Source organism: Artibeus jamaicensis, unplaced genomic scaffold (genome assembly GCF_021234435.1).
Source record: "Artibeus jamaicensis isolate MK-2021 breed Jamaican fruit bat unplaced genomic scaffold, CSHL_Jam_final contig_851, whole genome shotgun sequence".
Classification (NCBI taxonomy): Eukaryota; Metazoa; Chordata; class Mammalia; order Chiroptera; family Phyllostomidae; genus Artibeus; species Artibeus jamaicensis.
The window spans coordinates 14,735,326-14,762,084 of record NW_026521986.1 but is presented as its reverse complement, the minus strand read 5'-3'; the positions used below and the strand labels follow the sequence as shown (position 1 = coordinate 14,762,084).

General features: G+C 49.9%; 1 protein-coding gene across 1 annotated transcript in view; it reads right to left on the bottom strand.

Moving 5' to 3' along the window:
• The window catches only part of IFT43 (intraflagellar transport 43), an 82,578-nt gene that overhangs the window by 25,430 nt on the left and 30,389 nt on the right, over nucleotides 1-26,759 (bottom strand). The window contains exon 3 of the mRNA XM_053673410.1: nucleotides 23,867-23,931. Coding sequence (XP_053529385.1) covers nucleotides 23,867-23,931 — 65 coding nt within the window. The remainder of the gene's footprint in view (nucleotides 1-23,866; nucleotides 23,932-26,759) is intronic.

Here is a 26,759-nt window from a genome sequence, read left to right as displayed (position 1 = left end):
CTCGGGAATAGAATTTAAGTGCTATTCTGAAATAAATTCACACTTCACAGGTTTACTTTACCTGCCTGGCCCCCAAAAGCCCCTTAGGCCACACAACGACACGGAGCCCAGGGCTGGGACACAGAGCCCAGCACAGTGGTTTCGAATACAGGTCACGACCCATTAGCGACTCATGAAATGGACTTAGTAAATCACCACCGGCTTTTTATTTTTAAATAGCATAGAGTATGAAAGAAAGTGAACCAAGTACTACATAAACTTTTTTTCTCAGTTTCATATATACACACACCCGCAGTCGGTCGACCGCAGCCCACCAGGGTCTGTAACAGGCGGGTCTGGGGCTGAAGTCCCGCCTCCCACAGACAGTGTGGGGTGGAGGCCGCGGGAGAGGATTGTGGGTTCCGGGTCATCTCTTCCTTAAACATTCCTCTGAGGAAACTGTGTGACCCAGTCCAGCCCCATGGCAGGTGACATGCCTCTTTCCCCAGAAGTGGCAATGAGTGGGTCTTGGAACATCACAGGAGCACCATGAGACCATCCGATGCAGAGAGAGAGCACTTTTCGCTACTCTTGGAAGGCTTCCGAGGCCATGAACAGCAGCTCAGCTGAGCGCTGGAGGGAAGCAGGTTTCAGCAGCACCGTCAGAGACACTGGGCTCAGCGCTGCGCCCTTCACCCGAGTCACACGGCGGGTCTAAGACGAGGCTGAGTGGAAAACCCCTGCTCCCCACCTCTCCCCACTCTCCGGGTGCTAACAGCAAAATGGAAACCTTCTGCCTTATCCTTCCGAGCTGCCTGCTTTCCTCTAACAGAAGTGTTCGTGAACTCTGACCTGACCTCCGGGGCTGAGGGGGGGAGGCTTCGCCGGCTGAAGCCCCATCCCGAGTGGTCCTGAGCTGGCCATCCTGAAATTCACACAAGACTCCGCAGCGTTCATAAAAGCTAGGCAGGTGCTCCCCACCCTGGCGGGTCCAGAGCAATTCAGATCTGATGGTTCAATATTCAAAATGTAAAACACAGAGGCTGCTGAACCAGCACTTTGAAAAGTTAATTAAATGCCAGGTTTCTTTTTAAGAGCTACTCCATCACTTGCTGACTGCTTCGGCCATTTCGCAGAACGAAGCTTCCACTCCGGACAACGAGTGAAGCTCTCCCTCACCCCCGCCCTGTGGTCACGGGCACAGGAGGAAGGGCACTCCGGCCCCCTGCTCTCCGGCCGTGACGCGTCGGGCCTGGCCAGCAACCAGAGCTGTCCCGATGGCCCTTTTCCAACCACTAGAAACACTCAGCCTCACATGAAGCTGCCAGTTCTCTAAATATTCTCGAGTGCAAGACTTCAAGGTTAAAGGCGTGGGCCCGCCATCGCCACCTTCACTGGAAGCCCAGTCCTTCACTTCAACATGCAGCCAAGTCTCTAGCTTTCACCCCACTTCTCTGTGACCCACATGAGGTTTCTCCTGCCTGGCTTCGCTGGTCACCCTCAACTCTCTGAGGCAGCCCTTCTCCAAACCTGGCACAGGGCGGTGGGTGACTGCTGATAACAGTTAACATTTATTGAGCTTTTTGGGTGCCAGGCGCCATCCTTGTATTCTCTTATTTCTATATTACTATCTCGTAACATATATTATAGGTAGTGTTGTATATTGTTTAATTATCAAACTATCTTATTTAATTTATTGCATTTTACAGATGAGGAGACTGGGGCTCAGAGAGGTGCAGGAGCTGGTGTAAGGCCACCCAGCTAGAGAGCGGAAGGGTCGGAAGACAAGCTCCGGGCTGTCTGAGACCACAGCCCAGTTCCCAACCCTACATGGTACAGGAACATGCAGGCGGTTCCACACCACGGGAAACACTTGTGTTACAGACTCTGCCTCACATCCGATTGATATTTTCTATGACGGGGATATACTTTCAACTTACGGCGGTGCCGTAGCTTTGTCAGGCTTGACAACTTGGTAATTAACATTGATGCAATCGTTCTGTATGATCTATTATGTATGTTTTACTGACAACATGAGAGCTTGTTTGTTTTGTGGGGGGGGGGGAGGAGATTCCATGAAGCTGAGTTACGTTTCCCTCTAATCACCGTCCTTTTCTTAAGTTCGTCTGTTCAAATGCAATTCTCTTCTTTTGGCATTGAGGCCACACTGGACTTCCACGGGCATGACCTGGTCAGCTGAGGACAAGTTTGACTGCCCTGGCACATCCGGGACTGTGGCCACACGGGGCCATGGCCAGACCCTGGGCCCTCCATTTCGTGCTGGGGCTCCGGGGTGGAGGCCCGATGTGCTGTAGGAAACCCCAGCTGGGAAGGCTACCGCGCCGTCCTCCCAGCCCCGCAGACCACAGGCCTCTGCGGCTGCTCACACAGGTTACACACTGAAGGGTGAAAGGCAGCCCTAATGTAGACATCATCTCAGTTAAAATGTTTCTCTCGAGTTTAATGGAATACTGCAGAGATCTAAATGGAGATAAAGTACCACGGCTCAGAGAACAGCCAGGATGCTATCTTTATGCAGCATGACAATGTTCAGTGGTTAATTAGACACCGTTAACCTATTTTAGCAGGGGACATAACTGGGATAAATGGGGGGAAGTGTCCTTGAAGTCTCTTAATATCCACATCACACATCGGACCCGGGACTCGCCTCTCTGCTGCAAGACAGAACAGGCTTTAAATAGACCGAAGTGCCAGGCATCGGGAGCCTTGACTGTCCCCATGGAAGACCCTCTCCCAGCCCGTCACCCATGGACCTCGGCCTCTGACCCAGGCAGGGCTGCAAAGAGTTTAGACCAATGGTTACTTGTAGAACTTGTTGCCTACGAGAGAAAACCTACGCAGTAAGGCACTCCCAGGGCTCCCAAGACAAAACGAAGAAAATCTGTAGCAAGAGGCCAAATTCTTGGTAAGGGGATGAACAGCTAAATTGGAGCCAATCCCTTACATTTTAAAAATCATCAGTCCTCTAGAAGAAAATAAATCAAAACGCCATTTTCTTGCAAGGTCTTCTACCCTCATAATCTAAAAATGTCCAATAAAAATCTCACAAGTGCCTCCAAACCGCACAGGGCATGCGAGAGAGGAGGCAGGCTGCCCCAGATCACGTGACTCGTGGATGCCCCCCGAGGCTCTACTCCGCAGACTGCGCGACCCACAAAGGGACCTTCACAGTGCAAGCCGGCGTGGGAGCAAAGGAAAGCCCCGCCAGCGTCACCTGGGCTACTGCTCCCACTCGGTGTCAGGCAGCTGACCCGCTGACTGCGGCCCTTCTGCTCTGAGATGCCCTCATGCCTGTGACACTAACAGCCAGACCTCTCTCACGGACTCCAGTTTTCCTTGGCCAGCAGATTTCTCCTGGCTGAAATCTCTCCTGAAAGCCGAAGTCCCTTCTCTTTCCCCCCTTGGTTCCTGGTTCTTGCCATTCATGTGTTCAGTGTCCAGCATGTGTTTTACGCATTGTGTTTTCTCCCTTCTTCTAAAGACAAAGAACAATTCCCTAGCACCCAACTTTTGGCACTCCAGTGTTTTAGGTCACATTTGATCGTATTTGGCTACTGCCGGCAAGGTGTCAATTCAACAAGGTGTTTTGTAGAAAGAGCAAAGCCGATGTCTAGGTCCTGCCTGCAGACTGCCAGGCCCCATCAAGTCGAAAGTATAGGGAACTACAAGACAATTCCTGGGCGAAGTCTGCCCCCTGCTGGTCAGATTCAAAATAACATTATTTCTTCTGAACCACCTTCTAAAGGAGTATTTATCAGCAGGCAAAAGAGGTGAAGTACACAGGAGCCGTTTTACTGGCTAAAAAGAGTTATGGGGTGGGGGTGGTGGTGTGTGTGTGTCTGTGTCCGCTATCAAGAAACTTAAAAAGTGGAAGAGTGTGGAACTCTAGATCTGGAGTATCTCAAATGAATATTATTCTATTCAGAAACCTTATCAGGTAAGTACCTACTAGGTGCGAACGGGAGGTGCTGGAATCTGGAGGTCTCTTGCTCAGAGTCACACAGTCTTGCTGGGGAAAGAACATTACAGAAGCAACAGCAAGACCTCCAGGAGACTCACACACTGCAGTGACGGATTCCCACCACCGTCCACCCCATGCCTGTTCGAGATGAGCAGATGGAGACCCCAAGTTGTTAAAGGAAACTAACTACACCCCCAAGGTGGACTGGACACGGAGCTGGAACCAGAAACGAGGTCCACCCTTTCCCACCTGCTGCTGGTTCCAACGTGCCCCAAACTTCATGGGACGAGGGAGTCGGATGCAAGCAGAACGTCTCGGGGGGCACTGAAAAAGGAACCAGCGGTGCCGACTGGGGGAGCCTGGGGTGAGGGCTCCCCAGAAGACTGCCAAGTGAATGGCGAGTGGGCTGGCGATGGGCAGGAGGGCTGCAGGCAGGCCTTTCCAGCGGGAGGAGACAACCTGAGAAAAGGCAGGAAGCACGAAAGGCTCAGGTGTGTTCAGGAAGCAGCGGGGGCCCTGGCGGGGCTGAGATACCGACACGGCACCGGCCGAATACGAGAACTGCACCAGAGCTGGCGGGAGGGCAGCCAGACTTGAACGCGATGTCATTCATGACACGCTGGTATCAACTCCGTAAGTATACACACTGATGTTGGTCAGGGGTCAGGCGGGATTATGGGGCTAGAAATCAATTTTCACTGGGTTCCCTTTTCCCCCTGTCAAGTACCTCAAGTCCACTGTTTGAAGAGAGGTTGCGATGAATAACGTGCAACTTGCCGCACGTCCTGCGGTCTAAAGCAGCATGAGGAGGTTAGTGCAGGGAGTCCTCCGCTGCTCCTGCTGGGGGAGGCTGCGGGGGGCCCACCGGGAAGAAGGGCTGCGAGACGGCTTCCCCGAACCCGTCATTTTCAAATGCTGCCTTCACGGAGTTTGCTGTGGCAGCGCACTTCCTGTACCTCCTTTATATTTTCTTTGATCCCTTAATTTTACTTTAATAAATGTGTTTAAAAGAAAAAATATCCTCAGTAGAAAGCTAGTATCACCAGCTATACCTTCAGGTAACCGTAAAAAAAACAATGAAGCTTTAAAAAAACACAAACTGAATTTTATTATAGCTAGATATTACTGTTTGCCAAACGCTGGAGCCCGTGGGTTCTTGTTTTGTTAAAAAGGTCGATTAGTGAGGTTAGGAGGGCATAAAAGAAATCCTAGCTGCAAACGGAGACTTCCCCACTGACGTGACGAGAGGGACTGAAAGCAAAAAGACAGTAACTTTGTGACTCAAAGCCAGTCTCCGGGAAGCGTAGCTACGAGGACGAACAGCAAACCAACTTACTTCGGTTCATTTTAAATTGATGAATGCATTGGGTCTCTGACTTCTCCTGGAGAGGAGTTTCTGCCCTGCTGTATAGAAACCTGTGAAATTCCCACCCAGTCACTTACCCATTGTTTTCTCTGCCCTGCCTTGCCACCCTGACAAATGATAGCCCCCCCCCCCAAAAAGCCCATGAGTATGCTGAGACCCAACCAAGTGAGGAAGTGCTCAAAGAGCGGGGTGCCTCTCCAGCTGCCGCTGTGAGAGGCCATGGGCCCAGCGAGGCTGTGTGTGGCAGCTCCTGGAAGGCTCAGCAGCCACTGGGGCGAATCCTCGGTATAGAAGGACCAAGGACACCCTGGCACTTCAACACATGGCCTTTGTACAATGACCCGAGTGAAACCAGGAGAAATCAGCACAGCCGCCCGGCAGCCAGGTGTGGTGAGGACCGTACAGGCCAGCAAGTAAAATCACTGCAGACTCATTAGACCGGGAGGAAAACCCAGACTGTGTGCGGGGCTCAACGTCACGGCACGTTTACGACTGTGCACACCCAGGCTGCCTCGCAGTGCGGTGCTGAAACTGCTTCTAGGTAGTCCTCAGTAAGGGATGGACAGAAAAGGGATGGAGGAGGCGTGATGTTTGCAGACGCATCTTATTTCTGAGGGCTGACTCCATCAAAGGGAGAACAAGGAGGTCACTTGTGTCCGGAGAATTCTAGCCAATGGCTGGCGTCTCCAGCCGCTCCCTCCTGGCTCTCAGCTGGCAAAGCGGCGAGCCCTCCTCAGCAGAGAGCTGGCTCAGGGGAGGCAACTTTCTTCCCTGAAAGTTTTTTTGTTCAATGAGATTGCTTCATATGATCAACATCTCGTTTCTGCGCGGGTCCCAGAGGATAGCAGTAAAGATAATTTTATTCTAACAGACTCACTGCTGCACAAATTGTAGAGTCCGCGGCCCTTTCATGGACTTGAGATAAGTGAGTGCGGCTTTTAAGGTGTGAGAATGGGCCTGGCTGCATGAGAGGCCCATCCTATTACACTAATTAGCTGCCTGACCTTGGGCAGCGGCCAAGGTGACCTTTAAGGCTTTTCTAACTCTAAGAGTCTGCAACCAAATCCCGTAACCCCCACCCCATCCCCAGTCCATCTCTGAACTGAAGGGGCCACACTCCGTCACTTCTCGGGTCCTTCCCCAGCTGTGTATGACATGGACCCTGCTTCTCCAGAACCCACCCCCATCTGTTCCTCATAAATGCCATTGCCTACCCTGAACAGCAGCCCCCCCGCTCCCCAAGCAACCCCTTCTCCACAACTGGTTTATCCAGTCCTAGTATTTCCATCAATACATTGTCAAGTGCTGGTTTGGAGAGCCCAAGTCACCATGGTGGGGGAAACACAATGAAAGAAAGGAAGGGAAGGGGAGGGAAAGAAGGGACTCTCTGCCCTTTATTCAACCACCTTTCAGGGACAACACAGTTAAAACAAGCCCTCCCCCTACCTAAGGATTTAAGGTGCTGTCTTCCTCGGTCCTCCCTTCTCCTTTCTTCCCTGTTGTCAAAACCTGCCACTACTTTCCCGATTACGTAAAGAAATTTTACTTTCCTTCTGCACGCCTCTCCTAAACAGTTAACCCACTCTTAACATTCACGCTTGTTTTCTGCCTGCTCACTATGACTCCCCTCTACTTCCTTTTCATGCAGCTGGACAGAGGATGTCTGTCTGGATGTGCTGAACCCTCAGACGGGTACCTCGGAATCAGCCCTGTCCTTCGGGTTGGGGAGGACTCAGAGCCCTGGCGCGAGGTCACGCAGGATCCGGCCAGACGAGGCGTGGGTGCTGAGCTCTGGTCTGGGGTCCCCACTGGAACGCGGGCTCTGAGTATGAGCTCCGAAGTCGGAGGTTTCGCATCAGTCTCGCTGTTCACCAGCTGTGTGCTCTTGTGGGAGTAACTTAAATTCTGCAAAACTGGTGATAACACCACACTGCAGTTGACAGGGATGTTGTAAGAATCCAATAATTAATGCAAAGCAATTAGCATAGCACCCAGCACACAGGAAGTGCTCGGAGCAGTAGCTGCTGCTTCTATTACCATTACCATCATTATCATCACTCCGGTCTCCACTACCTGTGTTGCCAATCCTTGCTTGAGACACTTTTCCTCCCTCTGCCTTGTCACCAAGCCCTGGCCCAGAGGTGGATGCTGGCTGGGTGCACCTGGCCGAGTCACTTCGTACTTGTTGCTTCCAGACCCATCCATCCTTTGCTTCACCACATTCCTGCCGCCCCCTGCTGATCATGCTGGACCCTCGGGTGACATGCCAGGCAGCCCGCCCGGACGGGCCTTCAGCACCTGGCCTGCCACCTCCCAACTACACGGGGTGTGCACACGGAAGCACCTGCCCACTTTGAGAAGCCTCTGCCGCACAGCTGCAGTGGCCCCTGGGGTCCGCCTCCCGGTTTCCCAGGGAACAACGTCTGGTGGTTCTGTCTCCGGCTTTACTTTTCCCGTCCCTTGATTCCTTCCTCCATTTCAACCACTTCTGCTTACGTCTGTCTAAAAAGTGGCTTTTTCTGGCTTTTGAATCTTTTCCAGGGAACTTCTCACTTCTGGGAAGTTCTGGAATTAGCGAGATGGTTCCTATGCTCCTGGGCACTACCTCTCCGCACCCCATGACGGTCCTCGGAGCAGGACGGGCTCACGCAGTGACTTCTGTGTCTCAGCCTGATGGGCTTGGACCACAGAGAGCGAGCAACCTGGCACCTCCGCACATCATCTCCCCTTCGCCCTTACGAAAACTCGGGTTTGTGTGGGGTGGCAATGACCCCAGATAAAAACATTCTGCTCCCCGGCCTCTTTTGCACCAAGGGCCGGGCGTGCACCACACTTCTGACTGGTGGAAAACGATGTGGCAGTTTCTGGAGAGCACATCCCACTCCACCCCAAAGATCTCCACCTCATTCTCCCCTCTTCCTGCCTGGAAAACAGAGGTGAGGCCTGGAGGTTCAGCAGCCACCACACAACCATGAGGCATGCACTTGATACAAAGACCCCATGCTAAGGATGGTGGGCAGCAAGATGGAGAAGTTCCATCCTTCCTGTCACCATGGAGCTGCCACACCAGCCCTGGACCACAGAACCCTGGACCTCTTGTTTTTTGAGACAAACCTCTTTCTGCTTAAGCCCCTGGTGATGGGGTTCTGTTGCTTGCAGATGAATGCAACCTCAACTAATACCACATATCTAGTGGCAAATGGGAAGTGATTCTAGTGGAGAAGGAACGCACATTCTATGAAGAAAGCCACTCTCACACAATCCTAATTCATCACCTTCCATACATGGTCTCATCAGAGAAAGCAATGCTCTGAAGTGATACAAGAGGCATGTACTTCTCAGGGTACAAGTGAGTGACATCACCAAAATCAGCAGGAGAGAAGGGGTCGAACTCAGGAGAGAGATGAGCAGCGCTCTCCACAGCCCTGTCGAGTTTGAGAGAGCACACTCCACTCTAAGGAATGAAGATGGGACAACCCTTAACAGCAGAGCATCACGCTCAGAGAAAGGGATGTCTTTTCACATCTGCAAAGACCCCCAGGTCATAATTATGCAGCATTAAAAAGGCGTTTAGATGAAGGGTGATGATGTGTCCCTGACACCGTTGGTCATACACTCGTCATACACTCGTCAACACTCCAGTGGCTCCCTGGTCCCCAGTAATAAAGTACATGCCTAGAGTTCAGGGCCCTGCGTGTGGGCCTCTCGGCCTATCTCCTGCACTTCCCTGGGTGGGGTGGGGCCTCAGACACCCACCCTGCTCGTTCCAGACACACTGGGCGTCAATGCCTCCATGAACTCAGCCCCTGTGCTCAGATGCCTGTCCTTGCCTCAGCGTTTGTCCACTGTTACGTGGCGATGACTGGCTTGTTTCCATCAGCCGTCTGCGAAGCTATTTCACAAGTTCAGACACACTCTCCGGGTTGCAAAGGGCCTTTGAGACCCCTCAGTGTTCATGCTGAATGGACAGCCCGAGGGTGCAGAGCTGGCAGCACAAGATCACGCTGGGTCTCTCCTGCTGCTCCTCCCAGCTCGGTGCTCAGTGCAGAGAAATGCTGAATCCACCAAGGCCCGCATATTTGGGGCTTCCCTGAATCCTAATGTCCTGGGGCGGAAAAGGGGACTCTGAGATTACCCAGTCCAACCCCCCCAGGGAACCTTAGCCCAAAAAGTCCACAGGACTTGCCCCAAGATCACATGGCGAGTGAGTGGCAGGAGGGGCCTAGAACACAGGCAGATGTCCCGACTCCTAACACATGCGCAGGAGAAGGGTGGCCCCAAGAAAGGCAAGTGACCAGGAATGAGCCCAGGAAGCCACCTCCGACCAACCGTGTTGAACGTGCGCCTGGAGCACCTCGCTCTGGGCTGAGAGCCTCCTTCAGCCTCGCAAAGGAGGCCCAGGCCTGGAACCAGAGGCGGGATTGCCAGGGCACCTGTCGCCAGAACCGGCTCCTAGCTGGCTGCCCGGGAATGGATCCAGTTCTCGGAGGGCACTGCAGGGTTAGAAGGAACAACCACTTCCAATGCCTAATTGAACTTAATGACCAGCCTAATTAGGCCTTTCAGTGTCGGGACCAGCATGGCCTTGGCTCGCGCCCCTAAGTACAGGCTGCGTCCTTTGTACTCACCTTCCTCTCGGGGTCAGGCAGCTGGCCGGGGCACGGCTCTGCAGACAGGTGGGGCTAAGAAGGGTGCGGGTCACCCATCACTCCCTGTTGTTCTTTCCACAGGGAGAACAACGTGTCGGAGCCGTGTCAAGGCAGCCCTTGGGGACGCTGCTGAGGCTCTGCCCAGTGCAGGGGCACCAGCGTAATACCAGGGTCCCAGGGCACAAAAATGGAAGGTGGCAAGGCACAGCGGACAAGAGCATGACCCCACAGTCCGACTCACTGGGTTCAAATCCTGCTGCCTACTTACTAGCTATGTGACTTTGAGCAAGTTATTTTAACTTCTCTGAACTCACACTTTCTCACCTGTAAGTGGGGACAATAATAGCACCTATACTCCACGGGGTTGACTGAAAATAAAGATAACTGTGCTTAAGCACAGTGCCCAGCCCAAGAGCACAATAAATGGTGGGTGTGTGTGTTCGGGTGTGCGCGTGTGTGCACATGTGTGCGCGAGTTCCCATCCACACAACAAGTGGGCTAGGAAAGACACGTGGGCCGTCCACATTCGGGTTCTGCAGCACGGCCCCAGAAGGCAGAATGCGGATCAGAGGACAAAGCTGCAAATTTCCTAAAGGTGAGTTATATTTAAAACTCGGGGGTGCGGGGGATACATAATGGCATGAAAACCAGAAATAACCTGAATGCCCACCGACAGGGGAACAAGCACATCCATACCTGGGATTATGAGGCAGCAGCTAAAAAAATAAGGTAACTCTACCTGCGCTAAAGATCTCCAGGATATACTCTTACACGAAGAGTGAAGAAAATGAAGAACAAAATCTGATCCCATTGATGTAAAAGAATACGTGTGTGCGTGTGTGTATATATGTAAATCTATTGTGTAAAAGTATATCTATTGTTGGTGAAAGAAACCAACAAACTATTACCAGTCGTCCCTTCTAAAGAGATGCCCAGCCCTGGCTGGCGTGGCTCAGTGGACTGAGCACCGGCCTGCGAACCGAAGGGTCGCCGGTCTGATTCCCAATCAGGGCACGTGCCTGGACTGCGGGCCAGGCCCCTGGTTTGGGACACATGAGAGGCAATCGCACATTGATGTCTCTCTCCCACTCTTTCTCCCTCCCTTCCCCTTTCTCTAAAATAAATAAATAAATTAGTTAATTAAATCTTTAAAAAAAGAATTTTAAAAATTTAAATTAAATTAAAAAAAATAAAGAGCTGGCAATGCCCTGGATGGTGTGGCTCAATGGAGTGAGTGGGATTGGACCAAAGAGTCACCGGTTTGATTCCCAGTCGGGCACATGCCTGGGTTGCAGGCCAGGTCCCCAGTAGGGGGCATGTGAGGGGCAACCACACACTGATGTTTCTCTCCCTCTCTCCTTCCCTTCCCTTGTCTCTAAAAATAAATAAATAAAATCTTTTAAAAAAAAAGAAATACCAACATTTTAAAAAAGAGAGAGGTGACTAGGCTTGGAGGAGATGGCAGTTTCCAGCAAAGGCAGCTCTGTGTCTTGTTTGAATCTTTGTATCACTAAAGTGCTCTTGGTTTGCTTGTACAACTAAGAAAACTTCATTAAAACAAAATAAGCTTCTACTGAGTCCCCGCCGATGGAGGGCTCACGCAGCCCAGACCGGAACCTGACAGGAGACCGGATGAAACGGCCTCCAACCCTCCAGTTGCAAGGCCTCTGCACTGGACTGTCCACGGCGACGGGCGGGGCGTGGTTTCCACAGGACGCTGTGCTTTCTGACTGTTGTTATGAAAGGGACCCTTCTGCGTGCCTGTCGTTTCCTTCCTGACCCTCAGAGCCCCTCCTGCCTCTGGCTCCAAGAAATGACCGACTCTAGTCACAGGAGGATCTGCAAAGCCAGAAACTGCAGGGGCCAAAAGTCAAAGCCTTCGCAGGCCAGGTTAAGAGCCCACTCTAAAACTACTGGTTTTCAATCACAAAGATAAAATTCAAAGGCAAGTTAACGTGTTAAGAAAAGCTGCAGGACGACCAAGCAACCCACCGGGTGAGCGACTGCAGAGGAGACAGTGGGGAGGCGGTGCAGCGTGTTGACTGCGGTTGCCTAGTTGCGCACGAGCGGACTGGTGAGGGAGTGGGCGGTTGGACCGGCTGCGGCGATAGAGGGCGGCAGCGGCGATAGAGGGCGCCGCCATTTCCCCGCTCTGACCACGCCCCCACATACAGCGTCACAACCCAGCGACCTGGGAGGCCAAGGCGCCGCTTCTCACATTTAAAGGGCCAGAACAGACCAAAAATGTCGCAGGAAGACCTCAAAGCCCCAGAGATAAATCTAAGCGATGAAGAAATAGCAAAACTCTCAGACGCACAGTTTAAAACACTGGTCATCAGGATCCTCACAGATCTGGTTGATTATAGCCACAAATTAGAGAAACATATGAAGGCTAAACTAATGGAAATGAATGGAATTCCACAGGAAACCCATAGCGATGAAAAGGAAACTGGGACTCAAATCAATGGAGTGGACCAGAAGAAAGCAAATAATGGCCAAACAGAAAAGAGTCAAGGAGCAAGAATTCAAAGAAATGAGGAGAGTCTTAGGAACCTCCAGGACATCTTTAAACGCTCCAATATCCAAATTATAGGGGTACCAGAAGGGGGAAAGGAACAGCCACCAGTGGAAACTTATTTGAACAAATAATAAAAGAAAATTTCCCCAATCTGGCAAAGGAAATAGACTTCCAAGAAATCCAAGAAGCTCAGAGAGTACCAAAAAAGTTGGACTCAAGAAGAAACACACCAAGGCACATCATAATTACATTAGCCAAAATTAAAATGAAGGAGAGAATCCTAGAAGCAGCAAGAGCTAAGGGGACAATCATCTACAAAGGAGTCCCCATCAGACTGTCAGCAGATTTCTCAAAAGAGACCTTACAGGCAAGAAGGGGCTGGAAAGAAGTATTCCAAGTCATGAAATCCAAAGACCTACAACCAAGATTGCTGTATCCAGCAAAACTTTCATTTAGAATGGACAGAAAAGCTGCAGGCCTGAAAGGAAGCTGAGGGCGGGCTCCGAGGGAGGTGGGGTGCAGGGCCCGTGCTTTGCGATCTTTGGCAGGCCTCCCGCGGGCACACGTGAGGCAGTGGGGCCGCTGTGTGCCGTGGGGCCTCAGCTGTCCTTCCCCTGGGACGCACAAGCAACAAGTTCATCTCAAGGCGCTGCGCGTGCTCCTCCCCGCCTCCCTGGAGGGCGGGCACTCACCTCCACTCCGGGAGGGAACTGGACAGAGCCACGTGTCAGGGAGACCGCTCCCCTGGCCGGAATGAGAGGTGAGGAATCCAAACGCTACCGCTCCACCCGGGGCCTACGGAACAGACAGCCATCGCCTTCAATTGGGAGGCACTTGACAGAAGTACAAGATTCCAATTATTTCATATTTAGTCATTTGCATAAGTAAATTGCTTTTGTGACACTAGACAAGCCATCCAGGGCCCTAAACTGCAGTGACTACAACATAGAACATCTCCGCCTGCTCTGAACAGAAAAATCACTATGTCAAACCAAGTGGAAGTGATGAGAATGCTCCCCCAAATTCCCAATGAGGAAGAGGTGGGTGCATGCTTCATATCTGCTCTCTAGCCTATGGGACCTGTATGCACCATATCCGAAGCCTTCATGACACTTTCCAAAGGGTCATGTTATGGCAATTGCCTGAACAAACACTGGAAGTCTGCTTTGCCAGCCTGGGCAGGTGTCACAACTACTGTCTGCTCAGGGTTACATTTATTGAGATAGGGACTTGGGAGTACTATGCAGCCCTTAAAAATAAGGCAGTTGTACTCTAGACTGAAATTCAGAAAGATCACCAAAAACACTACTATAGGAGAACAGAAAAACACAGAATAGATTACTATTTGTGTGAAGCAACAAAAGAACACAGTACCTCTATTTTTGGAAATGCACGGGGTATCTTTGGAAGGACACGCAGAATCTGGGGAACTCCACACACGGCAAGTGGCCTGCTGGGGCAGCAGGGAAGGGGAGAGACTTCCATTTCCTATCTCGCCCTTTTTTATCTTTCAAATTCTCCACTATGCATAAATCTTATTTTTTTAAATAAATAATAAAATAAAAATTCACTAAGAGTTGTAGTATCTCAAAAGACGGCGTGAAGTCGACAAGTGATGAGAACATCAGAATTCGCACCGTCTGCGCACCCTCCTCTCTCAGTTCTCCAGACGGGATGACTCGCCTTTCTCAACTTAGTTACATTTGCACTTCAAGGTCACACAGACCTGCTCCATAAAAAGGCAGAATACTGTTGTTACAAAAAGGGGTTCACTCTAACAGGTGGACCCGGAGGCAAGTGCCAGCCAAGGGACAGTGCCCAGACCGTAGGGACACAGAGTGAACAAAGCCCATGAAGGGTGACTTCCAGTGAGTGCCTCATGGCTGAGCACCTTCAGGACTGTGTATAGAAGGACAGCTCAGCTAGGTCCCTCTGTCACCCAGCCCACCCTCCTCTTCGTTCCTTCCACCTCACGGCCACCCAAACAACACGGGGCGTGGGGACAGAAAACCCATAAGGACAGAATCCTACAGGTTTCCCTACTTCAGTGGGGATACGTATGTCTCACCAGCTATTTCAACACACACAGTCTGGGTGTTAACTCATTTGCAGATTCTACAGAAGGTATATGATTTACAGCAATAATGCGATTACATTCTAATTTTCTTAAAAACCACCAAAGCCACAAGAATTCTGTAAGTTCCCTGAAATTAAAAACTTATCTAGACCTCTGTCTACCATCTTTCTGTCCAGGTTCTGGACAGAACTTGCGAGCAAAGGAGGAAGGTACCTTTGGGGGGTCCACACAACAACTGCAAGGGGTGCGCGAGTCAGCAGGCTGTTGTGGGGCCCCGAAGCCACCGTTTCCGAATTCCCTGTGTGCCGGAGCCACGTGGTGGCAAAGCCCAAACGCAGACAGGGGCGTTGACCATAAAGCTGAGACAGAGGTCCAAGAAGGCAGCTGTCGTGGGCATCTCCAAAAGCCACAGAAACAGGGACATGGCACCTGAGCCCTGGGCAGAGCTGCCGGACTCGGCGCACAATGATCCATGGAAGACCTTCCCTTCTCCGCCGCCCCACAGCCAGCCGCTCGTGTGGTTGCACCCCCGTCGGATGCTCGTCTCTGACGCGCAAGCGACCTCATGGACGGCCGAACGACTGCTCACCCACAGTGCCCGCCTGGTCACGCCATACAATTCTGAGTTCTTTGGACCTGAGGGAAATGTGCGGGAAATCGATTCTCAAAACTTCTAAATAAAATTATGCTTACTGCTGAAAATCTGAAGTCAAGGATTAAGTTCTTTTACTTCACTGGAACTCACGGAGAGCTGGTCCCTTTTTAAGTACTGAAGCTCCAGAAGAAATGCCCCAACTCACTCACTGATCGAATGTGTCCTGAGCAACTATGTGTGCTGGGCTCTGTGGACCCAGAAGCAAACAATATAGACAAAAATCTCCTGCAAAGTAACTAGTTACCAGGTATTAGTAATGCAAACGCAGAAGCAGCTGCAACTTTTCAAACAGTTCAGTAAAACATAAAAACAAACACCAGAACGAGAACAGGGCCCATTGTGGTAACACACAATTAGGAGGGTGTTTGTTACACTGTTCTCACAACTTTTCTATAGGTTTGAAACTTTTCAAAATAAGACTAGAAGCGGGAAAAGGTGGGATTACAGGTATAAACTGTATCTCAGAGAGCGCATCGTTGATGAAAGTGCTTTACACGGGAACGTGTGCTAATCAGGGAAAATGAGAAAAACAGCCCCGGACACCCCCAAGTGAAATCACAGCTCTAAGCAACAGTCACCGATGGACACTGTGACCGCCAGGCCGGGGTGTGGTGGGGAACGTAAAGTGAAGGCCGCACTCCAACCCCACTGGTCGGTCACCCAGGCCTTGGTGTGACGCAGTGGGGTACATGCAGCGCTGCCTACAAAGCATTCCTGCCCCACAAGAGCCTGAATCCGGCCTCCGGCTGACCTAGATCTAACTTCCAGTTTCACAAGGAACATGGAGGCCAAAGGAACAGATCAGACATCGTACTAGAGAGCAGTGAGCCAAATGCAGAACGCGGATGATCAACGGGACAAGGTCCTTAAAAAAAAAAAAAAATCAATGGCATGGGGAAAAACAGCAGGTGGTGGTGGGCGTGCAGATTGCCGAATAAAAGTGACTAATGACCTCTAATGACAGATGACAAGGTGTGGACCTTGATCTGCCCTTTTTGCAATCCAAAAGAGATATAAAGAAACATCTCTGAGACCACGGAAGTACCTACATGTGACCTGGATGCCAGATGACATTAAGGAATCATTATTAATGTTGATAGGCATGATAACGGAACAACGGTTAATAAACAAAAACAGTCCTTATCAGTTAAGGAAAATCATCTCTAACACAGAGGGAAGGAGGGATGAGGAATGACATCCTTTATATATTGTCAAGCTCCCCTAACTCATCCTTGGCCTCATAAAAGATAACGTGTTTTTCACACCCACACGGACACCTTAGGCCTAAATCATTACATACCCTTACAGATATGCAGCTCAGAACTTCCCCGTCGTTTTTGAGACCTGAAGGACCTAAAAATACATCTGAATGGAAAACTGGGGTGAACAGATAAGACTGCTGGTGTTTCCAGGTGACTGGCCCGGGGCCTTGGCAGGTGTAGGACTGGCTCAGCAGGTCCAAGGGCAGAGCACCCACACCCTGGCACACCTGCGCACACACCGGCACCCACAGTGCAGCGCACGCACACCAGTGGGAAAGCTCCAGCTAGCCTCACCTCTGTGCTGAGTGAGCTCCAGCCAACCTGACACCTTTCAGAGAAGCGGACTTCTATGGGGACGGACAGGCTATAACCGAGCTGGGTTAAGAGGACAAGACATGCATTTGCAACTGTGCTTACAGATCCGGGAGCCCAGCAGCCCTGTGAGTTCTTGCCTTTCACACTTTTGTGGCTTAATAAGAATTAACTACTCACTGCTAACAAGAAGGTAAAGAGAGTCTGGTATGGCAATGACACAGTGGGAGAGGACAGAAGCCCTTTAGTATTCTCGGAACATCAAGGCCATTAAAAAAAAAAGCATGAGGGAAAGGAGGAGGGAAGGGGCAGCCGAAGGACCAGCACACGGCTCCTCTGCCGCCATCTTGGTGTCCTTGACGGGTGCAGGTGGTGTGCGAGCGGCGGGCGCCCGGACAGCCCGAGAGAAGGAATGGGCGGCCAATGGAGATTTATGTGAGCAGAGTGAGATGGACAAGGTAAAATTGTCAGGAGGAGTTGTTAGAAAGTAAAATATATTGTGACAATTCCACTCCTGCCGTTCATCAATAAACTGACAGATCATTTAGTGTCAATTAGGAGTGATAGATGGACAAGTCCCCATGATCCCGGGCCAAAATTAATGGCTGGGAGGGAGAGGGTGATTGAAAATGACGGCTGACATTGAGAGCAAAGTCCTGAAAGTCCCCGAGGGACCATTACTCGCCTCATTCCCTTGCAGATCCATGCAGGGACAAACCCAAAAACAGACACTCAGAGACAGAACTTAACCAGACTACTACCTCTCCTTTCTCTCTCTCGAGCCTGGCTGCCTCTCTCTTCGCTCCTTTCCCCACGGCCACGCCGCACCCCACTTCAGGCAACTTCAGAGCCAAGAGAGCCTGGCTCCCCGATGGACTTGTTGGCACGGCAATGACTTTGGTGCCAGGAGAAGGGACAGGTCCAATGGAGATGTACGTGAGGGGAACAAGATGGACGAGGCAGGTCTTGAAGACGGCCCCAGCACCCGACACCTCTAGCCACTGAGGGGGATGACACAGGCCCTGCTCTTGATCTTGGGCAGTGTCATGTAAATGGCATCCCAGAAACTCACCCCCGTGGCTGTGAGGGCCTCAGTCAGATCTGTCAACAGTCCTTCTGCTTCCTCCTGCTGCCGACACAAACAGCTTCACTGCCCTCCCACCGCCCTTGTACAAGGACACCTCCCTCGAGGGACAGAACCGGCCCGACAAAGTTCCTGTGATGCGCGAATAAGGTACAGCCATGAACTGAATGTCCGCACTTCCCCCAAGTTCCCTGCTGCAGGATCCCACTCCTTCGAGTCTGCACTATTTCATCCTGACTCACTCCCTCCGAGGTATCACACGCACGCCATTCACGACACACACGCCATTCACGACACACACGCCATTCACAACACACACTCCCCTTCCACATACTGTCTCTCTGCTTCTCAGAGCAGTGGCTTACATCACTAATCCCATTTCCTCGCTTCCTACTTCCTCTTCGGCTCACAGAAATCTGGCTGCTGCCCCAATGCAAATCCCTGTAGCCACTGTCTTAAATGCCCCCATCACCTCCAAACAGCCAAGTCCAAGGCTCTGACCTCGTCTTCCATTTGTGTAGATGATGCCCACTGCACCTCCTTTCCGACCTCTCCTCTAGACTCTCAGACCGTGGAAACTACCTACTAGACCACCAGCCCCCAAATCAGGTCTCTCCTCCGCATTCCCTACCTGTCGGCACCGCCACCTGACCAGTCGTCAAACAAGGCACCTTGCGGTGACCTTCAACTCCTCACTCTGTCCTGCATTCGACCAATGGCACTCCTAGTAACTCCACCTCCAGAATGTCCCCAGATCTCTCCTACCCACCCTCACACCGCTGCCCCAGTGCAAGCTTTCATCACCCTGCATTAAAAATGCTCCTTCCCCACAGGCCTGCCGGCCTCCCAGAGCTCTACCTCTCGCTGAAAGCGAAGTGCTCAGTCAAAAATACGATCCAGTCATTCATTTGTTCAACAGCCACTGAGTGCTTACTACGGACGGGCACTGTTAGAAGTACCGGAAGTATGGGAAGCGGGGTGTCGCCACTCATGGAGCTTACATTACAGCAGAGAGAAAAAGACAATGTGTGCATGTGTCAGGCACACATGTACATATGCACACGTCACATGTGTGAACACACAAAGCAGGAGAGGAAACCACGGAGCGAGGAGAGGTGCTACTTTACGTAAACCGAGGTCAGGCGGAGCCTTGGGAGCCATGGTGAGGACTCTGGGGCTTAGTTTGACTGGCAGGAAAATGCCAATGGAGGGTTCCACGCAGGCGGGTCAAATGACCTCACCTATGTTTTAAAAGGGCCACCCTGCTCTGTGGACATTAGGGCTGAGGGACGTGGGTTGAAAGAAAGGGTGACAGGAGGTTCTCACTCGAGTCAGTGCTAGAAATGGTGGCAGCTGTGGCCGGGCACTGGCTGTGCAGACAGACTGGACAGGCGTGAAGGTGAGGAGAGGGTTCCAGGACGATCCCCAGGCCCAGGGTCTGAGTGACGAGGCAGAGGGGCTGCCATTTACAGAGCTCCAGGGAGGACTCTGCCAGGCACGGGTTAGGGGACGGAGTGGAAGGGTGGAGATTAAGAGGGCCGACTTGGACGTGCTAGGACTGAGCTGCGTATTCAAGTGGCAACGTCGCGTGGACAGCTGGACGCTCATGAGCAGGACTGGGCTGGGGAAACATGCTCCGAGTCATCAGTGTCTGAGTGACAGTTACACTCCTGAGGCTGAGTCGAGGTCACACCAAGCATGACTGTTAGCAGAGAAGAGAGGAAGTCCAAGGATGAGCCCTGGGCACGCCCACATTTCAAGGGGTCAGGACTAGGCCACGGACTGAGGAGCCAAGCCAGTGAATCCCTTTAAAAATAACCCATGAAAGGGAAAAGCATGTCTCTCCAAGAGGAAACTGATTTCATCTGGAAAAACCTTTAGTGTGTTCATTGAGGAATAAACACTTGAGATCCTCTTCAGTTCTCTTAAGAAGCAGATATAGGATCTGTCTCATTTTCATATTTCAAAACAAATTCCAGACATTAAAAGCACTAGAATTCTCTAATAACTTAGAAAAATGGAGCTCTTCTTTAAGACTCTCATTGGTCATATATGAGACCTACATTTCAGAGTCGCCTTCTTCTTGGTTAATACTGAGAAGTAGTGCTGTGTTGGCTCATGCCAGGTAGCTCAGCTGGTTAGAGTATCATGCTGATATGCAGAACCTGCCAAGGTTGCAGGTTCGATCCCTGGTCAGGACACATGCAAGAGTCAACCAATGAATGCACAAATAAGTGAAACAACAAATCAATGTCTCGCTCTGTGTGTGTGTCTCTAAAATCAATATATAGAAATAAATAAATAAATGTAAAAACTAGTGTTGTGTTGAATGTGGTACCTAATGGCACATGAATGGACAGAGAGATGAATGGAGCAGAGTAGCAAATTCAAAGCAGACTTGGGTGGATAAGCAAACGTAGAATACGGTGAAGGTGGCTTCTGAGTTCCCTGGGAAAGAAGAATTTTTATAATAATGGTGTTGGGACAAAAGCCATTTCGAAAAAGATAAAACTAGAGCCATATGCCTTACCATACATTGAAATTAATTCCACATGGGTCAGAAATCTAAATTTCAAAAGTCAGATTTAGGGTACGCTCTTATTCCAAAAAAATGATCTAGAAAAGTAGCTGGGCCACTGTTTGTTGAATCTAAATGTACGGAAACAAAGAAGGATACATTCTGAAATTCATATATGCATGCTTATTTTTTATAAAAGGTCGCAGAGAAAGGATAAGCTGGACATGAACCCAACGGGGATGGATGGGAGTGAGTCGGCAGGGGTAACGGTGGGAGCGAGGCATCTCTCAGTGCGTCTTTCTCCCCAGGGCTCTCCAGCCTTCTGGCGTCTCTGGGCCACACTGGAAGAAGAGTTGTCTTGGGCTACACGTTAAATATATTGTGAGACGTCCGCCAAGATGGAGGTGTAGGTGGAAGCACTGTGCCTCTTCCCACAACCAAGTTTAAAAACAACAAAGTTTTAGCAACAAAACCACAGAAAATTGAACTTCACGGAAGTCTGACAACAACGAACCCTTCAGCCAAACCAGTAAGAGGGGAAGAGCCAGCAGCAGAGCAGGGTCGGGCAGGAAAGATCCACTGGACCAACCCCGGGCATGCGACCCAGGTGCACCAGCAGCCGTGGGCGGATCCCAGGTGTGGAGAATCAGGTGGACCAACTGAGGGCTGACCACGGTCACACATTTGCTCGCAGATAAACCGGTGAAGGAGGGAATGGTGAGACAGACCATGCAGGCCCCAGTGGCAGGAAGCAGCAGAGGGAACCGCCATTGTCCCTCTCTGACCCCGCCCCCACATACAGCGTCACAAAGCAGCAACCTGGGTGGCCCCGCCCTGATAAACAACTAAGGCTCCGCTCCTCATACCTAACAGGCACGAACAGATCAAAACATGGCTCAAGAAGAATTTAGAGCCCCACAGCCGATAAATCTAAGCAATGAAGAAATAGCCAAACTTTCAGATGCACAGTTCAAAACACTGGTGATCAGGATGCTCACAGAACTGGTAGATTTTAGTCACAATTTAGAGGAACATATGAAGGCTAAACTAATGAAGGCATTGAAATGAAGGGAAATGCACAGGAAATCAATAGTAATGGAAAGGAAACTGGGACTCAAATCAAAGGAGTGGACCAGAAGGAAGAAAAAAATGACCAACCAGAAAAGAATGTAGAAACAAGAATTCAAAAAAATGAGGAGAGGCTTATGAACCTCCAGGACATCTTTAAACATTCCAACATCAGAATTATAGGGGTGCCAGAAGGGGAAGAGGAACAGCCACGAGTGGGAAACTTATTTGACCAAATAATAAAGGAGAATTTCCCCAATCTGGCAAAGGAAATAGACTTCCAGGAAATCCAGGAAGCTCAGAGAGTCCCAAAGAAGTTGGACCCAAGAAGGAACACACCAAGACACATCATCATTACATTAGCCAAGATGAAAATGAAGGAGAGAATCCTAGAAGTAGCAAGAGATAAGGGGACAGTCACCTACAAAGGAGTTCCCATCAGACTGTCAGCTGATTTCTTAAAAGAGACCTTGCAGGCAAGAAGGGGCTGGAAAGAAATATTCCAAGTCATGAAATCCAAAGACCTACAACCAAGATTGCTCTATCCAGCAAAACTTTCATTTAGAATGGAAGGGCAGACAAAGTGCTTCTCAGGTAAGATCAAATTCAAGGAGTTTATCATCACCAAACCCTTTATTATATGAAATGTTAAAGGGACTTACCTAAGAAAAAGAAGATAAAAAAGATGAACAGTGAAAGGACAGCAAACTCACAGTTACTAAGAACCACACCTAAAGCAAAAGCAAACTAAGAGGACAGCTAGATCAGGAGCAGAACCATAGAAATGAAGATCACATGGAGGGTTAGCAACAGGGAAGTGGGAGAAGGAGATGGGGGGAGAAGGTACAGAAAATAAGTAGCATGGACCGTAGATAGAAAATAGATAGGGGGGAGGGCAAGAATAGTATGAGAAATATAGAATCTAAAGAACTTGAGACACGTGGTCATAAACTAAAGGGAGGAATAGTGGGGGAGGGGTGTGCAGGGTGGAGGGGAATGAAGGGGGTAATAGAACTGTAATGGCGTAATCAATAAAATGTATTAAATAAATAAATAAATACACATATTGCGACATGTAATCACACACACACACAAAATCTTGTAATGTTTTGGGTAAATTTATGATTCTGTGCTGGGCCACACTCACAGCCCTGCTGGGCTGCATGCAGCCCGCAGGCCGCTGGTCAAACACCCCTGTAACACGTTACCCTCTGTCCTTCCCAAAAACCAGTAACGGGAATGTAATAATGAGGAATAACCAGAAAACATGGAGGAGGTTAGCAATTCAATGAGAAAACTGGCTGAGATTCTAAAGAAAGTCAGTGTTCTGGGAGGGGGTTATTTTAGATCAAGAGACTAAGAGACAGAACTACCAAACATAGTGTCTGAACGGCGACTGGGTCCTGAAGCCATTAGAAGACCTTTTGCGGACAATTGGGGAAGTTTAAACTAGTTACTAAGTCATTATGAAGTTTCTGGGATGGGATGATGACCCTGATCACGTGCGGGATGCCTGTCATCTGTGGAGGTGCTGAAGTCTCCAGAGGCAGGATGTCATGGCCACTGGCACGTGTTTTCAAATGACTCAGGGCAGAGGGGGCAAGTGTGTGGGGGGTGGGTGTTTTCAGAGGTGGGAGAGGAAGGCAGGAGGAAGAGGGAAAGAACTGAAAAAATATTTTTGGTAGTGCTACTTTGAAGGCCACGAATGCTGAAGGAAATTTCCTGCTAAAGGAAACTGTGAACAAGAATCACGTGTATTCCTTGAGAAAAAGAAATTCCCTTCCTGAGTGTATTTATTGTAAGTTGTCAAACTGGAGAGCTGGCCAGCCCACTGGCGCAGTAAATACTTTTTTGGTTTACTTTTCATCTAAAACTTAGTGCAAGGAATGAAAGACCAAAACGCCTTATAATCCAGTAGTTACTGGCAGGCAACCTCATCCATTTAGAAAATCACGCTGAGAACGACACGATGCTACACTATGGATGAACTTTGATGACATTACGCCAGGTGAAAGAAGCCAGTCACAAGAAGACCACGTTCCGCGTGATTCCATGACACGTCTGGGACAGGCATATTGGAAAGACAGAAAACAGACCGGTGGTTGCCTAGGACTGAGGAGACGGGGGGGACGTGGGAAGCGACTGCTAACAGGTAAGGGGTTTCTTTGGAAGGTAATAAAAATACGGTGGTAACAGCACAACTCTGTGACGGGGCTAAGAATGGCTGAACTGTACATTTTACATGGGTGCATGATAAGGTATATGACTATATCTCAGTAAAGCTATTACAAAGAAACAGAAGAATAACGCAGGAGCAAACCACCCGAACCCCCCCTCCCCTCCCTTCCCCTTCCCTCCCCTCCCTCCCCTCCCGTCCCTGAGCTCTTGGTACTCACTTTGAAGCCTTCATGGACTCATCTGCCCAGCCTCCTTGCCGGCGGGGTGGTTTGGGAGGGGGAGCCTACAAGGAAAAAGAAGCCAAAATAACACAGTCACTCAACATGTGCATTCAAGCAGGCAGTGGCTGAGGTTAAGGTCACCTACACCAATATTTAACCTATCAAAGCCTTTCAGATAAAAACGCAGTAACCCTTCCATTTACTACGAAAATCTGGACGCTTTCATACCCTGCTGGTGGATATAAATTGGCAAGGTGCGGAGGATAATTTGGCAAAGTCTACTGAAAGCCTAAAAAATAAATGCTCAGAGTTTTTGAGCCAGTGATTCCAATCCAAGGAATTTATCCCAAGGAAACAATCAGAGAGAAACATAGTGATATTTCTGAAACAATAAAAACAGACAGCAATAGGAGTTAAGTACCTCACAGAACATACAAGTGAAAATACTATGGAATATTAAAAATTATGTTAAAAAAGAATACTTAATGATATGAGAAGGTTCACTATACAGGAACATAAAATCATGTAAAACTGTAGGTATATGCTACTGACTTTGTGAGAAGATTATTGATACCTAATATCCAGTGTTAATTAGCTCTAACTCCACAGGTGAAAGGCGCTCCAATGACAGAATTAGAGGAAATTTTTATTTTCCTTCCATGTACCACGAGGCATTTCCCAAATTTCTAAATAATTGACTTGCACTCCTTTCATAAAGTAATAAAGCTATAAGAGAGAGGCTTGCTGAAAAGACATAAACTGAGATGGTGGATTAAAAATCTAGTCAAATTACTTAGGCGGGAAGCAGTCACCTTCCACGGACACTTTCAGAAACCCAAGTGCAGAAATTCTCGTCTGGCAAATCTCAACTAAAAACCCCAAAGGAACACCAAGCAATCCACTCGACCACTCAAGGTGGGTAAAACAGCAAAGAAGACTTCCTATTTTGAATTACCAGCATTTACCTGACAGTTTTCTAAAATACCTCCTTTTCTCCCCCGAGAACTTCACATCATCCCGCCTGTTGCTCCCAGTCTCGGGAGACACTCAGGGAAAAGACTGAAACGGGTGGGTGAGCTTTTTCTACGGAGGGGCCGCACAGTTTCTGTTGCAACCCCCCTACTCTTGATACCACAGGGCAATGAATGGGCCCAGATAATAAGTCGGCAAATGGGCATAACTGTGTTCCAATAAAACTTTACAGAAACAAGCAGCAGGCCAAATCTGGCAAGAAGGATGAGGTCACGTGACCCCTGGGCTACACTGTCATTGCTACGTCCTCTAAATCTGTCGCTTGAGGCCTGACCTGTTTAAGGAAGCACTCCCTCGACACGCCCCAATGCCTTCATCCTCCTGATATTTGGATTCTGCACCACCCCAGCCTGCCCGGGATGTGCTTCGTAGATGCTGAGCCTTTCTGCAGGGTGAGGCGGAACCTGCTGGAAACGGCTGACTGAGAAGCGGCTGCTCCTGGACTGCCTGTATCCAACTTAGCTCCTGGGAATGTCAGTAGTCCTTTAGAGAACACAAACTTGACCTTTCTATGCTACAGGTAGGTAATGGAGCTATCTGGTTGCTCTGTACTTCTCAACTGGAAACGACAAAAATGTAGAAGTGGAAAAGAAGCTGCTGCTTGTCTCTCTCAGGGGAGAAATGAATGTTTGGATGTACCAAGTGATCCCTGCCATGGCTTCCCAGTCCACACGTCCCTTCTGGTACACCCGCCACACTCCATACTTGCCATCTCTAGGCTGGAAGGGGAAGCCTTATATGCCACCACTGTTCTTCCCTAGACACAGCTAACCAAACCAGTGGGGGTGGACGGGGGGGACCAGCCCGACCCAGTGGGAACCAACTGAAGCCTCGGTCCCCGGAACCTGGAATCGAAGCTCAGTGGCCCGGCAGTTGCCTGCATTGAGACTGGAACCACAAGGACCAGGTGGAACCGGAGCCACCAAAACGACCACCAGCCAAAGTTGTGCACAAGCAGAGACCAAGAGCCTTGTCTAGTTGAGCTCTTACCGTGGGGAAGGCGCTGTGTTAGGGAGACTTCAGTTGCTAAGGAGAACCGAACTGAAGCACAGCGGGGCCCTCGAGGATGGCTTCAGACCAACATAACCTCAAACCATCCACGTGCTTTTGAAGATAACATCTATATTTCTTTACCGAACAACAGAACCATCTTGTGACCATGTGAACACCTAAATCTGAAGGTCTCAAACTTGTAACCACATTTTGTTTGGCCACACAGTGGTTCTGTTTATTTTAAAATATAAGCTACCATTTAAAAGTTGGGGGAGAAAAACACTCCGTGAAGCCTGGCCCCAGGAAGCCATGGCTATTGGGAGGGTAAGTAAAACCCCTTCCACACAGAGAGAAGGCAAATACACATTTTCCTCTCCTATTCTTCCCATTATGAGATGGTGCCAGCTGCTAATCAGGACCACAGCTTCAGTGCAGATGAAAAGCCCTGACCAGTGTGGTTCAGTTGGATGGGCATCACCCTGCAAAGTGAAAGGTCACCGGTTTGACACCTGGTCGGGGCACATGCCTGGGTTGCCGGTTTGGTCCCTGGCTGGGGCACATGCGAGAGGCAACTGATCGATATGTCTCTCTCACATGGACGTTTCTCTCCCTCTTTTTCTCCCTCCCTTTTCCTCTCTGTAAAAATAAATAAAACCTCTGAAGGTAATGTGGACCAAAAGGGGCAGTTATAATGAATCTAACAGAAAGTAACCTCACAGGGTGAACAGCATCATACATTCCCACCTGGGCAGGTCATGAATGCCAGTAATCCTCTTTTCCAGACAATTCAAGGCTAACCACCCTCCAGAGAGCACATAATCTTCTTAACTGTTTTGGACCTGGTTCTCCGCCTTCATGTAATCTT